At 40.0% G+C, this 17,021-nt stretch overlaps 1 protein-coding gene across 1 annotated transcript; it reads left to right on the top strand.

Annotated features, from left to right (window-relative positions):
• Window positions 1-5,373: 5,373 nt before the first annotated feature.
• LOC147900603 (uncharacterized) lies at window positions 5,374-6,627 on the top strand. The gene is made up of 2 exons (XM_087376684.1): window positions 5,374-5,952; window positions 6,130-6,627. The coding sequence occupies exons 1-2, from the start codon at window positions 5,374-5,376 to the stop codon at window positions 6,625-6,627; spliced, it is 1,077 nt and encodes a 358-aa protein (XP_087232810.1).
• The last annotated feature ends 10,394 nt before the right edge of the window (window positions 6,628-17,021 follow it).

Below are 17,021 nucleotides of genomic sequence, written 5' to 3'. Positions count from 1 at the left end.
TCCTGTAAAATTATTATCATTGCACACCCTTAGCTTCTTTATGTCTCTTCTTTTGTCATGCTATGGAGTCTAACACCTATTTCATTACTTTTGGACTCGTGCACTACCCAAATTCGTTTTGTGATATAGTTTTGGATAGAACGTGAAAAAAAAGAGGCTCTTCTAAAACAAAACATTGAGACAAAAAGTAAGATTTAAAAAATTCAAATTAGAAAATCTGACGTGACATGTTATTAAAACTAGAGTACATTAAAAAAAGAGGTCATCACATTTCTGAAAGAAGTTTATCATATAACTCAAAGCCATATGGTGATATGTGATTAAAACTAGAGTACATTAAAAAAAGAGGTCATGATCACATTTTTGAAGAAGTTTATCATATAACTCAAAGCCATATGGTGTCAAAAAGCACCTTACAATCCTGCCATCAAATTGGCCATCTCTATCTCGCTGATTACACCAGCATCACTTTTTTCATCTTCATCGATGTAATTATGACATGCAAAGATACACAAAGATTCAAAGAGTCTTTTGTTCAATTCTTCTTATTTATTCCTAATACTTTCAGTAGTGCAGCCTGCTGTAAATCCCCTACCACGAGCACCTCTAAAAGACATTTGTTCAAACAGACTTGCAAGCTCTTCTCTTACTAAAGAGTACTTTCATAGCTCTTCTCTACAATGTCTTATCTTCTTGTTCTCTTCCCTTTCTTGGCTGCTTCTGCAATGCAAACTCATCTTTGTCATCTTGGGTCAATGGTCCTTGCCTCGTCTTCTCATCTTGATTTCTTTTGTGTTTGCAATCCATAATAAGTTGGTGTTGATTGAAATCTCAAGAGAATGGATAATTGCAAGAACTTGTTCAGCTTGAAACAGGATAGAAGAAACGAGGAGATGTAGGAGAGGAGAGGAGAACCAAGTATGCAAGGAGATAGATAGGAAATGAGAATGGAATTGATAGCGAGGAGATAGTAGAGGAGATGAGCGAACATAGAATAGATAGCGAGGAGATAGAACAAATACGAGAGTAAGAGAAGGCAAGACGGATAAAGGTTCGGAGAGAAGGCAAGATGGTAGAAGAAATGAGAGAGGAAGCTCGCCTAAAAGTAAAGAGGGTGCGAGTATGGCATACTGGATAGTGGGAAGTGGAATAGGCATACTGGATAGTGGGAAGTGGAATAAAGTGAGTGAGGCATCTTTTTTTTTCAAGAAAATTACTTTATTAAGTATGAATGAAAACCGTGAGAGCAAGTTCAAATCCGGGAATACATCATTCTATGCATGAGGGGAAAAAGAAGCTCAAAAGGAGCTAATTAAAAACCAAGGCGGAGGCTGAAAATGCCACCTCAACCCTGCAGAAGACTCAAAGAAGAAAGGAGGTCCTCTCCAAACTCTTAAAAATGTAACTTTCCTCGGAGTGGTGGCTCACTGGCTTCTCATACATTTCTATAAATTTGCATTATTAGTCTATAAATTTATGAAATGTCTATAAATGTCTTCTTCTTCATTATTGGTCATGCACGTCTAGAAATGTGTTTTTATCGAACCTATACTTATATATTAATATAAAATCCTAGCGAAAGTTTATTGAGTTAGTCTTTTTAGTTTCATAATAGTAATAGAATATATTACAATTTTTAATGTTTTCTTTTTAGTTTTGAAGAAAAACATGTAAATCTTGGGGAAACTACAAGTTTTTTCTCATAAAAGTTTCAAATCCTGGAATGTTTCAAAAACCTTTATTTTTATTAGGGCATACAAACTTTCAAATCCAATATAGAATTTTTGCCTCTTTACGACAAAACTGGTGGGTAGGTGAGGAAGGATACACACATTTCTAGACGTTCATGACCAATAATGAAGAAGAAGACATGCATTCATGACCAATGGACAAGCCTAAGACAAAGCCAACAAAGTCTAGCATTAGGAAGGTGAGGAAGAAGACATGCATGAGTGGTTAAGGTGGGTAGGTAAGGAATAATGTGTGCATTTCCAACCAATGTAAGTACATGAAAAATATTGAGGAAGACATGCATGACGAATTCACCACCCTAAGAAAATGCCAACCAAGTCCCAATTCTTGCCTACAAGGTCAGCACCAACGTAAAATATTTCTCTCTTCTTTTGTGATTTGATATTGCTTGATCATGGGCATTTATGTCTTCTTTGTGATGTCCCTTATAAAATAAATATGTAAAAATAGTACCCAATAAACTTGTGTATCAAGCAAAAGCTTTTAATGAATGCACCTTCCATGTTTAGTAAGACCAACGAACATCCATGTGACGCACAACCAAATACCAAGTCTCTCCTAGCTAGCAAGGACAAAGAAAATAATTAACACCACCCTCGGCTCACCCTCTCATGAGCCCTACTTCTTGTGGGGGAAGGGACCCTTCTTGAAAATCCCTAAGAGTGGGGACTCTTTACACACCTAAGTGTATGGTAACTTGTAAAATTCAGCCATTTCTCAATCTTCCAAGCTTGAAAGCAATGCCTCGCTTGACGTTTATGTGCGAGTCTATCCATGCTAACTTCTGAAAAGGAAGAATGTGAAATTGTACGGTGGAGATTAAATTATCTCCGACTGCTACAGACCTTGCCGTATCAAGCAAAAAATCTCTACGAACCTTCCATGTGCATGACCAGCAAACACCTCTATGAAACCACAACCAAAACCCAAGGCTCCACTAGCAAGGAAAAAGAAAACTAGATACCACATTTTATTGCCACCCTATACACATCTTCTTACTAGTTGTAGTGGGAAAGGGACTCTCCACTAGTAGAGAAAAAGAGAACTAGATGTCAACCATAGACAGACCCTCTCATTAGCCCTACTTCACATGCCTATTGGAAAGTACTAGTGCTCTTGTGAAGTGGGATTTTGTAGACTAGCTCCCCTCTCGTTATCCTACTGGTCCAGTAGCTTTGTCTTTGTTTTCTTTGTAGTACTACATGCCTAGCGGTGGGAGACATGACCTTTTGGAGAGTCTCTTCGGCCCTTTAAAATAGTGAAGAGGGTGCGAGTATGGCATACTGGATAGTGGGAAGTGGAATAAAGTGAGTGAGGCATCTTTTTTTTTTCAAGAAAATTACTTTATTAAGTATGAATGAAAACCGTGAGAGCAAGTTCAAATCCGGGGATACATCATTCTATGCATGAGGGGAAAAAGAAGCTCAAAAGGAGCTAATTAAAAACCAAGGCGGAGGCGGAAAATGCCACCTCAACCCTGCGGAAGACTCAAAGAAGAAAGGAGGTCCTCTCCAAACTCTTAAAAATGTAACTTTCCTGGGAGTGGTGGCTCACTGGCTGCTCATACATATCTATAAATTTGTATACATTTATTGGTCATACATTTCTATAAGTTTGCATTATTAGTCTATAAATTTATGAAATGTCTATAAATGTCTTCTTCTTCATTATTGGTCATGCACGTCTAGAAATGTGTTTTTATCGAACCTATACTTATATATTAATATAAAATCCTAGCGAAAGTTTATTGAGTTAGTCTTTTTAGTTTCATAATAGTGATAGAATATATTACAATTTTTAAAGTTTTCTTTTTAATTTTGAAGAAAAACATGTAAATCTTAGCGAAACTTCAAGTTTTTTCTCATAAAAGTTTCAAATCCTGGAATGTTTCAAAAACCTTTATTTTTATTAGGGCATACAAACTTTCAAATCCAGTATAAATTTTTTGCCTCTTTACGACAAAACAGGGAAAAATCATCCATGGTGGGTAAGTGAGGAAGGATACACACATTTCTAGATGTGCATGACCAATAATGAAGAAGAAGACATGCATTCATGACCAATGGACAAGCCTAAGACAAAGCCAACAAAGTCTAGCATTAGGAAGGTGAGGAAGAAGACATGCATGAGTGGTTAAGGTGGGTAGGTAAGGAATAATCTCGGGGGGGTCACTCATCATATGTAACCCTATCACGTGAGTTCAACAGAAGGATTTTTTTTATTTCTAAAATTTACAGAAATAAATATACATAAGGGACTATTTAAAATAGTTTTGGAAAAAATTTACAGATTTGTATAGAAAAGGGGTACATTTTATTAACGAAATCTTTTACAGATAAGGGACTTTAAATATAGGCCTTGAACGCACGTGATATAGAGGGTTTATACATAGTGACCCCCCCGAGGGAATAATATGTGCATTTCCAAGCAATGTATGTACATGACAAATATTGAGGAAGACATGCATGACGAATTCACCACCCTAAGAAAATGCCAACCAAGTCCCAATTCTTGCCTACAAGGTCAGCACCAACGTAAAATATTTCTCTCTTCTTTTGTGATTTGATATTGCTTGGTCATGGGCATTTATGTCTTCTTTGTGATGTCCCTTATAAAATAAATATGTAAAAATAGTACCCAATAAACTTATGTATCAAGCAAAAGCTTTTAATGAATGAACCTTCCATGTTTAGTAAGACCAACGAACATCCATGTGACACACAACCAAATACCAAGTCTCTCCTAGCCAGCAAGAACAAAGAAAATATTTAGCACCACTCACCCTCTCATGAGCCGTACTTCTTGTGGGGGAAGGGACCCTTCTTGAAAATCCCTAAGAGTGGGGACTCTTTACACACCTAAGTGTATGGTAACTTGTAAAATTCAGCCATTTCTCAATCTTCCAAGCTTGAAAGCAATGCCTCGCTTGACGTTGATGTGCGAGTCTCTCCTGCATGCTAACTTCTGAAAAGGAAGAATGTGAAATTGTACAGTGGAGATTAAATTATCTCCGACTGCTACAGACCTTGCTGTATCAAGCAAAAAATCTCTACGAACCTTCCATGTGCATGACCAGCAAACACCTCTATGAAACCACAACCAAAACCCAAGGCTCCACTAGCAAGGAAAAAGAAAACTAGATACCACATTTTATTGCCACCCTGAACACATCCTCTTATTAGTTGTAGTGGGAAAGGGACTCTCCACTAGTAGAGAAAAAGAGAACTAGATGTCAACCATAGACAGACCCTCTCATTAGCCCTACTTCACATGCCTATTGGAAAGTACTAGTGCTCTTGTGAAGTGGGATTTTGTAGACTAGCTCCCCTCTCGTTATCCTACTGGTCCAGTAGCTTTGTCTTTGTTTTCTTTGTAGTACTGCGTGCCTAGTGGTGGGAGACATGACCTTTTGGAGAGTCTCTTCGGCCCTTTAAAATAGTGTGAAGCAGCTGAGCTCCTGCTAACTACATTTCTTTCGTCGGGCCTTCAAGCTAGAGAGAGAGGGAGAGGACTTTTGCATTGTTTTTCTTGTTTCCTTTAATAGAAGTCCAACAATTAGCAGAGAAGAATTCACGCGTGTCAAGCCACCACCAAGAGAGCGAGCGCAAGAGATCTTTTCCAATGTCTACAACAGCGGCGATTTTGGTGGTAGCCATAGATTTGGGCACTATTTTCTCTGGATTTGCCCATGCACACAGGTTTGAGCCCGATAGGGTGTTCAATTGGTACGATTGGCCTCATCAGAACCAAGCAGGACTAGGCAAACCTTACTGCAAAACACAAACCAGTCTGTTATATGTTCCTGATGGCAGCGATGGGAAATATGCCGTCCAAGTTTGGGGCTGGAGTGCCTTGTGGAAATTTAGAGAGCTGCCTCGCCAGCCAATTTCTAATGGCATGAATTTGTTGCGGCTTGTAGACCAATGCGACAACACTTCTCAAAGTCTTACTATACACGGTGCATATCGTAAAATCGTCCATGTGATGAACCATACACTATCCATCAAAGGGAAAGATGCCTTCCTCGTGGCCAAGTTCAAGCTATTTCTGGTGAATGGATATCAAGGTAGCAGCACCCGTAAGGAGCTTCCTGGTGACCTTACGGTTGAAACACTTCTTGTCAATTATCTCTGGTTCATAGGGGAATACGTGATCGAGAAGCTCCAACTATCTTACGGTACACAGTTGGGGAAAAAAGATGTTTAGTGGTGTGTACCGTTTCCTCATGATTTCGACGATGTTGGACGAGTGAGCAAAGCAAGTGATAGAGATGTGCGCCCAAAAAACCGGGCTTGTGAAAAGACCCTTGTGTACCGGCTGATGCTACATGCTCTGCACATTATCGTGGAGCCAGAAGTTGCCTCTGTGTACTGCTAGAAAAATGTGAGAGAATTGAAGCTTAGGAAAGGGGAGAAGGTTTTGGTAGCTGATATAGGAGGGGGAACTATTGATGTGGTAGTACAGAAGAAGGCTGATGAAGACCCCAATAGCTTGAAAATGGAGAAGGCCGTCAAGAGCTACGGAGCTTTGGGAGGTGGAACCTTTGTAGACTTGCAATTCATGAAATTCATGTGTGCAAAGATGGGTCCTGCATGCTTCATCGAATTTTGTGATGAGAACCCATCCGAAGCCGTCAACCTCTTAAGTTCGTCGCAAGTCATAAAGACGGGGTTTGATGGAGATGGATCTCATTATGATTTGTCGCTTCTAGGGAAGCTAACCACTGCATGGAAGGAACATGATCGAAGAAATGGGACAACGTGGCCCGATGAAGACTATGTTGAGGTGAGACTAGACGATGCCGATATGAGGGGAATATTTGATCCAGAGGTCGAGAAGGTGCTCAATTTGATCAAGCAACAAATCATCGGGTAGAAGTAGTACTGGCAGTGGTAGGCGGATTTGCTTCTTCACCTTATCTAATAAAGAGGATACAAAAGCAATTCGCCAAGCAAGTCGGCCATATCATCGTTTCAATCTGGTTCCAATAGAACCAAGGAGTGCAATCTGTAACGGAGCAGTTCGTCTCTGCATGCAAAATGATTTCATTCAGTCTAGGATATCAAAGAAGACATATGGGCTAGTAGTGTCCAAGCCCGCAAAAGCAGATGATCCAACTGATTTGGTGTTTCTGAAAGACAATGAGATAAGTCTTGCCGGGGTCAGTTTGATGTGTTCGTGAGGATGGGAGAGAGGGTAGCCATGAATACATCAGTGAAGCACCGCTACAACCCCGGGGGATTCATAGGGGGAAACTTATGATATCACGTGAGTGTACAATAGGGGGGTTTTTTGAAATGAGGCATAAGCTTATACATTAGGGGTGGGGGCCCTTTTTATGTTTTCCCAATATTGAATTTAAGTTAGGGGGGCCATGCCACATTTAAGAGGGGGGGACATAGTATAGGCTACCTTAGGTAACTAGTCTAAACAAGTTTGGTTATAAATAGTCATAGGGAAAGTAATCTAAATTTTCTTATTGTGTGATCTAAATTCTTGAGAAAGAACGTAGATTTAAGGAAAGGGGGAGACATAATAGAATTTTGGTGGTATCTTATTTAAGCTTGAATAGGGGTGTTTTATCATCCTACGTGGATCTTAAATAGGGGGTTTTCTTGAAGTTCATGCACACAGGTGACGTCCCCGTTTAATGAAGAGTGAATCCCCTGGGGCTACAACCCATTGCATCACGCCAATGAAGAGCTACTCCTGAAATTGTATAGCTCAACGAAAATGAATCCAAGATATACAAAAGAGAGCGAATGCAGATTAGAAGGCAGTTTTAAGCTCAACATTACAAAGAAGATATAAATGTCCCATGACCAAGCAATATCAAATCACAAAAGAAGAGATAAATATTTTAAGTTGGTGCTGACCTTGTAGGTAGACTTAGGACTTGGTTGGCATTTTTTTAGGGTGGTGAATTGGTCATGCATGTCTTCCTCAATATTAGTCATGTACTTACATTGGTTGCAAATGCACATATTATTCCTTACCTACTCACCTTAACCACTCATGCATGTCTTCTTCCTCACCTTCCTAATGCTAGACTTTGTTGGCATTTTCTTAGGCTTGTCCATTGGTCATTAATGCATGTCTTCTTCTTCATTATTGGTCATGCACGTCTAGAAATGTGTGTATCAAATATATAGAAATGTCTATAAATTTGCATTCATCCATTGGTCATGAATGCATGTCTTCTTCTTCACTGGCTCACTGGCTGCTCTAGAGGATCCCTGCATGCTCGCCCAGGTGGCCTTCAGAGTGTGTACTATGTCGGTCCAAATACTGACCATAACCTGAGAGGGGTGAACCTAGATACCCTCCATTGCTTCTGTACACCGAGTGTACACCTGGCTCTCAAAATATGCCAAGCTGTAATGCTAGCTAGAATCTCCCATTATGTGTCTACTGAGGCATGAGTAGCCCTCAAAGGAGTGAAGGGGACATCCTGGAGGGAACAAGACTCCACTAAGTGTCGCCATACAATGAGAGTTGGATTTGGATCATGTCCTTCAAAGATCACCTGAAACACACTATTCAAAATTTTTGGACTTTCTCTCTTGGTTTGGACTTTTTTTTGGAGCATATCCTCTCCACTCAACTTCACTTAGTGAGCTAAAAAATTGGGTTTTTTTTAGCACTAAATGGGTCACTTATATACAAATATGGCCTTATTAAGCTAAAAAGTCAAGTGCTAACCTCTAATTTTAAAAAAAATGGCTCAGTGAAGCTATAATTCCCAAACTCGTGCATGGTGCCCCCATCCAATAACTATAATAATAATAATAGTAGTCTCCTAACTCAAGTTCAATTTTAACACTATGAAGTGAAAATATGACACCATATGAAAAGAGTTTGTTGAATTCAACATATAAGTGGTGTATAGATACACCATTTTTTTGAAAAAAAAGAGTTTGTTGAATTCAATATATAAGTGGTGTATAGATACACCCTTTTTTTGAAAAACAAACCATACAATAAATTATCTTATTGGTGGTGTATAGATACACCATTTGTATGGAAAAAAGCATACAAAACATTATCTTATACATCTGAATCTCGTTCAGAGTCATCAGATTCATGTAATGTATTTGAGCTTGATGGGTCAAGTCTTGCCAAATGATGTTTAATATGGACACGACTTGGATTAGGGATTGTGATACATTTTTCAACATTGTATCCATGCTTCTTTTTAAAACTTCGTGTCCTCGATTTCCAGCAATGAATAATGCTACTGACTTCCACCTCTGTTAATCCCTCAGTATTTGGAACCCATTCACGTTTCTTTTGCAAGCATCCCTCATAGAGTTGTTTTATTGTATATCTTCTCGGGAGATTTTTCAATGGCTTTGGTTCATACCATAAAGCTGTAAATGTTATAGGAGTTCCCTTGTCATCCCTTTCTATCTTAGCAACCTTTGCAACCCGAATTGGGCCACCTTGGTCATCCAACTCTGAACCTGGATCAGATGCCCAAACTGCAACAAATAGACCCTCTTCAATCTCATTAGATGGTATAAACTCTAGTAAGGGTTTGTCTCCCTTCCTGCCACGATATTTTTGAGGTAAAAGGCATTCCTCTGCTTCCTCCATATCTACTAACATATTTATATCCACAGGAAAACTTGGTGACCTAGCTTGTTCCGGCCAAAAGGATTCAGAGTATTCAATGCTCATTAAGTTTTCTTTCTAAAGATTGGATAAGTGCTTCAGTTGATTTAATTGTCTCCAAATGTACTAATACTCCACACAAGTGTGTTTTTAGTCCACGTTTGCCCTCCAATGCCGGTGGGATACGTCTATATCGTGGCAAAGTGGTTGTATTCTGGTCCATGCCATCAATGGTGATGCACATGGACTTATCGACATGTGAAATAGCTTCCTCTCTCCAAGAAGCATACAACTTTCGAGCATCCTGCACATGACGTAAATGGATTGATCGCAATTTAAAATATCTTCCTCGCTGCTGCTCACATTTACTATGTTCAATGGCATTTTTTAATTCATCACATGTCTTACATTTTGACATCCTTTGCTTTGATGGTGTCTTGACATGGCAAAAATCTCTACGCCAAATTTTGTACAAGGTTGATCGTGAAATCATGCTCTCGTCTCTGTCTTGTAAAGTTTTATTGACAGTTTCTAGGATGACCTTCTTTGTCATTCCCAAAGGAAGATGTTGTTGGCATTCGACACGTCCATCTAGCATTGTTTGTTGAAGATGAGGCTGCGGTAATGCATGGTCTTCGAGAACTTGCTTTAATGTTGCGGTTGCATTTATAGTGCTTCCATGGCATTTAAGCTTGTAGGTATTTCCATGAATTGTATGAATAACTTTTTCTTTCACCTCTGCCCAGATGGTCCAGTATGTGCCATGTGATAGTCCAGCTAACCATTGATATCCTCGATTGCAAATGGGTCTCCCATTAACCATGGAGAATATGAAGACATTCCACAAGAGCAGCCATTTCAAGTCCTGGTGATTACAACACAATGACCTTGTACAAGAAAACAGACAAGATTGGGATTCCCTTGTATCAAAGGGGGTAGTAATGTTGGCTATAATTTTTTATAGTTCTTCGCATGGTGAAAAGAGTAGGTGAGCAAGGGAGCAAATGGGTGAATGAGAGCTGGAGGAGAGAACATAGAGCAAAGTAGCCAAGAAAAGGTAGATGAGAGATGGAGGAGAGAGACGAGCAAAATAGTAGAGCAAAGAGTAGTCGAATCATGTTTGGGGCCATAGTTAAGTACACTCTAATATTAATGAGCCACCTTAAATTAATCCAAATTTGAGCCACTGTAGTGACTGGAGGCCCAATGGTGCCATCTAAATAATCATGAGACATCTTAATAAGCCATGTTAAATTAATCAAAATCCAAGCTAGCATGGTGATTGGAGGCTCGATGGTGCCATCCAAATAATCATGAGCCATCTTTAACTAATCAAAATTCAAGCTACCAACAATTAATCACACATTGCTTGGCCACCGGGCAGTGCTGTCTTTTGCAGACATTCTTTGCCATGCAAAGATTTATAAGAAGGCCTTTAAAAATAGCAAAAATTGTCGTTCTCATAAAAGTAAGGACACCACAGTGACTAGGACTAGATTGCTTGTTTTTCCCCAAAAATAATCACTAGCATGCAAGCCCATCCAATTATAGAAACATGAGCCACTATTTAATCTCATGCCACCACGATGACTGGTAATTAATTGCACTAAAAATAATCAAGAATTGTTTTGTCTCAAAAATCATCACCGACATGCAAGCCAATCCAATTATAAAGCCATGACCCCCTATTTAATCTCATGCCACCGTGGTGACTGGTAATTAACTATACTAAAATTAATAAAAATTTATTTTTCTTGAAAAAAAACTCCCACGACATGTAAGCCCATCAAATTATAAAATCATGAGCCGCTATTTAATCTCATGCCACCACGGTGATTGATACTAGACAGCACTAAAAATAATCAAGATTTGTTTTGCCCCAAATGTAAGCTTGCCAACAATAACATGCAAGCCTGGCATGCAAGCACATGCCACCACGGTGATTGGTAATTAATGGCACTAAACATAAATATTCAAATAATCATGAAAGAGCTACCATATTAATGACTGGTGGTAATGAAATTGCATGCATGCTGGTAATGACTGGTGGTAATGAAATTGCATGCATGCTGGTGCACCATATAGACCAAAAAGATTACCTGTGATGTGGGCAACATTGCTCATATCACAGATGCATTCAATGCACCCTTAGATCACATGCAAGCCGAATGGTGTTGTCCAAATAATCATGACGGAGCCACCATGGCGGTGATTGATAATTAAGTGGTAATTACATTGCATGCAAGCTTGATTAAAATTCAAGCCTCCAATTATTCACCTACCACCTTTTGAAATAATCATTAAGGAGCCACCACAATGCCATGCTGCTTAACTACACTCTACCTAATCACATGCACGTCAAATTTTTTGGGTGAAAAAAGACTTATGGTATGCCACCTCAGACAACCACCATCACATGAGCCAGCTATTGAGGGTGGTGCCCTTCACTCTAATTAAACCTCCACTATTCCATTTCATTTACCATTTCTAACTCCTTTCAATGTTTTCTCTAATTACTCCTTGCACTCTTCCTATACCTTCTATCCCCTGTCACAATGGATACCCTCCCAAACATGTCATCCTACTCCATCTCTACAAATGCTAAGAGCGCTGCTCACACCCTCTAATCTAGAAATCGTGACATGTGAGAGCTCTTCACACAATTGTTCCTCCCCTAATCTTAAAATCATGACATACAAGATCTACTTACACAATCTTTGAAAGTGTAATTTGGATTCTCTCTCCAACTTCACCAAGTTGATAGATGAAGTGAATGTGAAGGAGGATGGATACATTGTTTGTTAAACTTAAAATATTAACATCACTGAAAGCATGATTGAAAGGACACTAGGCATTCTTGGAGGCGATTTGTAGGCACAATTATTGAAGAAGTCATGGAAGAGCTCAGATATTTTAGATTTATACTCGAACACTCAGATTAATGTAGATTGTGGAGTCAAGATCTTGAGCTTGCCAAAATTGATGTTCAAGATGTGTTGAAATAGACAAGGCAATGCTTTCTTGATTTGAGAGAAATAATGAATTTCTAGCATGTTCAAGAAGTAGTAGAGAGATTGACCAGATGTATGGTCTCTTTCTCAAAGGCAATTGCCACGAGAGTGATGACTAACTTGAATAATTGCAAGAATAGTAAATCCATATTGTCATGTTAGTCAATTGGAATTGATATGCATCTGATGGGAACTTTTCCCAAATTAGTTTTAAATCTATACAAGAATTTTCTATATATGAAAGTTATTGATGCAGCGAAGATAGTACAACATGAGATAATGGTTAGGGAGGACACAGAAGCCAAGATGGAGGAGGCAGAAGCAAAGGCCTTGTAGGCATGACAATAAGATGAGGCCACTGAAAAAATGGCCGAGATGGAAAAGCATAGAAGAGAAGAAGTAGAGAAGCACACTAAGGTGATTTATCATTAGTAGCTTGATAATGTTAGAATGGATGGGGAAAAAGTCGAGCAAGAGCTAGCAGGGATGAAAAAGTTCTTAAAGATCAGAGAGTTGACAAGGAGGATCTTTAACAACAACTTTGCAAAATGCAAAACCCCTTGAATATTGATAAAGAGAAACGATAAATCAACTAAAAAGGGATAATGCAAAACTAGAGAATTGATGCAGGAGCTATAAGAGAAGTCTTGGCAGGAAGACAAAGGGAGAAGCCATGCCGGAAGATAGAGAATGTACAAGTCCTTAGATTACACTAGGGCTCTGCAAGAGCTTGCCATGGCTCTTGAAAGTTTTAACAAGTAGTCCTCTATCCTGACTGGAACCCAACGTAGAGTGGATCTCTTGGGACATGCCTATAGAGAAGCTACTAGACAAATTTACAAGGTTTAACGATAGTAAGATGATAGAATCACATAGAGTTATTGCAGTGAGTGAGCATCAAGTGGAGGTGTTGTAGGAGAATGTATCCACCCTCAAGATAGGAAGAAATCGAGAAACAACTTGCTAATGCACAAGCTCAAATTGTGGTATTGATAGCCGCAATGGTTAAAGCAAATGACTATTCTCTTTGGATGTGGCAAGGCAAGAAGTGAACAGTCTACCATCTACACATTACAGATGAGTGCATGATTTGATGGCTCGATTGCAATAGCCACTCTTTGCATGTGTTTTTATTTCGGGTATTTATGGATACAAACTCACTTTGTAGTGGTTACCCACTACCCATGTTGTGGAAACATCAATTCTCCAAAGAGTCAGGGCCATTGGTTGCCTAGGTAAGGAATGGGCCGATCCTTCCAGGTTGACCATTGCAGAGGATACTAGATGGAGACTTTGGATTTTTCAGGGTCGACCTCTTGCGGAGCTTGACTGGGACCCAAGTGAGTGGGCACGGCCTGCTCTGGTGGTAGGCATTCGTTCTCTTTCTTTTTTCCAGTACTCGACGAGGGCAGGTTACAGGCTTCAGCAGAGAGACTCTCATCACCTACCATCTGCTTCCCAGCATTGGCATGCACAGGGACTTACTGTAGAGCTACTAGACCCACTTTTGGGGCATCAGTAGAGCCAGGAAAGTCTCCTACTTTCTTTGGCTCACTATACATAGGGGCATACCTGTGGGTACTTGGCTTTAGCAGATGGGTAGACCCTCCTTGTGTATGCATTGTCAGCTTGCAGAGGAATCTAGCAAGCATTGTTTATGGAGTTGCACCAGCTCTAGAGTGGTATGGACAGGTATCTTCAGGTTGTTCTCATATGTTACATCTGAGTCCTTTCTGATGACTTGGGGCGCTATCCTTTGGGGGAGAGGATCTGGAGCCTTTACTCTCTTTGAGTCAGAGCCAGGAGACACAGTTTCTTCATGCAGCATTGCCAGAGATGGGGTCCCATAGAGGCAAGCATCATGGAGCCACAGGATTTACTTTTGGTACCGGTACCAGTTCAGGATTCCATGCCTACTTCAGCTGTAGGATCAGCCTGGGAGGTGATTTCTAGCATTACCATATGGCGGATATGGTGCTCGCGATGTTCTTTTGTCCTTGGGGGCCATTTATGCACGGAGGCTGACACTCTCACTTCCATTTGGGCGGAGATTATCTTCACTCTCGGGAGTCAGTGGGAGCAGTGTATAGGCACCTCTTTGGCAGCTCGTGGGAGACTTATATCCTTCATGAGGACATGGGACTGCTCATTATTTTTTCATTTGACCCCTTTTGGGATGTCGTGGCATTTTAGACCACCTCCATGGCTTTTTCGCCACATTGTTGAGGCTAGGGATAGAGTACTTTCTTTCCCACCTGTTGTATGATTTGTTTTGAATGGAATATATCACTCTTTTCTAAACATCAATTCTACCTACTTGCTTATCATCCATAGTGAGACATGGGATGATGTCATAGAAATTTCCAAGTGGGTCTACCAAGAAAAAAGAAAGGGCCTTGAAGAGAAGAAACAACCCGTTGAAAGAAGGGATCGTGAAGCAAAAAAGTCCAAGCTAGGCTTAGGCAAAAGTGTTGAACCCCTCAACAAGGAAACATAAAGGGAAGAAGTCCAAGTTCGAGCCTCGATAAGAAGGGACGACCCCCCCCCATCAGGGCTGATCCTCCCACTAGGGAGCAGACATAGCCCAAAGAGCTAAAAGTGACCTAATGAAGGGAGCTCAAAGCATAAAATAAAATGTGGAACTAGCCCCCTAAAGGAAAGGAGCAAGAAGGGTCCATCCTCCAAGCAACTAGATGTACCTAAAAGACCTCCAAGCAGCTAGATCTAGCTAAAAGTCCTTAATGTATGAGATATATCTATTCAATTATTAATGGAACCACTCTTTAATTATTGCCAGAGTTGTTGAATGTTTGCAGCCATTTAAATACAAGTTTGCTTTATGCAAACAAACTCTTTTAGGATCTTCATTTATACCAAAAAGTTGTTTTAGCATCACAACCAGTGTGGTGTTAGTACAAGATAAGGGATCTCACAATTTATGATCATAACCACCAAGGTGTTAGTACAAGATAAGGGGTCTCACAATTTAGGATCACAACCAACAAGGTGGTAGTACAGGAGTGTAGAAATATGATGCAGCAGAGAGATTGTTTGACAACAATGACAGTATAATAGCAAGAGAATAGTCACAATATAGCAAAATAAAAATTTCGTATAAGATACAATTGATGGTGTTGTCCACTCCTGCGCTCTCCAGTAGAGCTTCGATGGCGATCTAGACAGACTCTAGATGGAGAAGGACTGGAGGTAGGGGTACTGCCATTCGATGTTGAGGCTTGAGAAGTGGCCTCCTTATATAGCCCTTTGTACTAGACCAATTCCACCACATTGGTGGGCTGGCAATGGCACATGCATATTTACTTAGCACAGTGTGTGACTAAGTATGAGGACAGTGGCACATGTTTGCTTGACTTTCACCACCGACCAAAGACCATTAACCACCGACCATTGATCATGTGAACGAGGGAAAATTCACATGCAAATGACCGCACATGCAACGGAGGGCATACCATCACACCCTACACCCCCATCAGGGGCACTACCCCCAAACCCCTAAGGAGTACAATAATCCTTCTACCATCTCCTAACCATCAAACGGTCACCATGAGACCTCATCTAGTGTCAAAACTAGGATCCTACCAAGGTCTAGTGCTCACACCATGGCTTCTCCTCATAATGGGGGCCTTACAAAAGGGCACTATGGAACATTGGTGGTTACATATGAAAGGTGGACATTGCACATACACCAACAAGGAGAAGTGGTCACTAGCATGGTGGTTGGTTGCATACAATATATGGGCCCTGGAGGGGTCCCTATTAGGGGCAAGAGGCCTATCGATATGTCCTATATGTCTAGTGGCATGTTGATATGTCCCTTGCCCATAAAGAGGACCCCTTATGATATTAACACTTGCATTTATACAAGATGTTTTAGTATTGCAACCAGTGTGGTAGTTGGTTGCACATGATACATCATCTAAGATTAATTGCCACTAGTGTGGTGGTTTGTTTCAAAATTATTACAAGATGAATGTGGTCACCAGGTAGGTGGCATAAATTCTATTTTATTTTTATATATACCTTTGTAAGAGTAGAATACATCCAATCGCTTGGGATTATTCGAAGAGCATGGTGGGTTTGGGATTTACTACTATAAAAACCAAGTGCAATGGTGGTAAAACAAGCACGGTGAGGATTTAATATTTGGGATTTACATAAAATAAGTGCAGTGTTTGTAAAACAAGCATGGTGGTGGGATTTATCCATTTTTCTAGGATAAATGAAATACAATTTTCTTAGAATTCATTTTCTTGTACTGTCTTAGTCGTCCACTACTCCAAGACACCCCATGATGTGCTCATGCATGTCTAACTCCATTTTAAAGACACTCTTAGCCTTCTTTAATCTAGGCATAGCGTGCAACTGGAACTTAATAGCTCTTACTAGATGAGAGTACAAAAATGTTTGTGGACTCTTCTGTAACAATTTGTAATCATGGCCTCTCTTGAATGTCTTTTTGTAACAAATATCTCCAAATACTACATCCAACTTCTCTTAGCTTGTTCCCCAATGATCATCAGATGCTTCCTCAACCTTGTGCTTGGGCTTGGTACACTATGACACAAAGTATGAATCATGTTCCTCATTCTCCCTAGAGTTAGCAAAACAATTGCAAAGTTATCC

Source organism: Dipteris shenzhenensis, chromosome 7 (genome assembly GCF_047967505.1).
Source record: "Dipteris shenzhenensis isolate YYH24624 ecotype China chromosome 7, Dip_SZ_1.0, whole genome shotgun sequence".
Lineage (NCBI taxonomy): Eukaryota > Viridiplantae > Streptophyta > Polypodiopsida > Gleicheniales > Dipteridaceae > Dipteris > Dipteris shenzhenensis.
The sequence above is the reverse complement of the archived record's forward strand: the minus strand, read 5'-3'. Positions and strand labels throughout refer to the sequence as shown.

Coding starts and splice junctions, on each gene's coding strand:
- LOC147900603 (XM_087376684.1), top strand. CDS start 5,374: ATGTCTACAACAGCGGCGATTTTGGTGGTAGCCATAGATTTGGGCACT. Junction 5,953..6,129: donor CACAGTTGGGGAAAAAAGAT/GTTTAGTGGTGT, acceptor GTGTACTGCTAG/AAAAATGTGAGAGAATTGAA.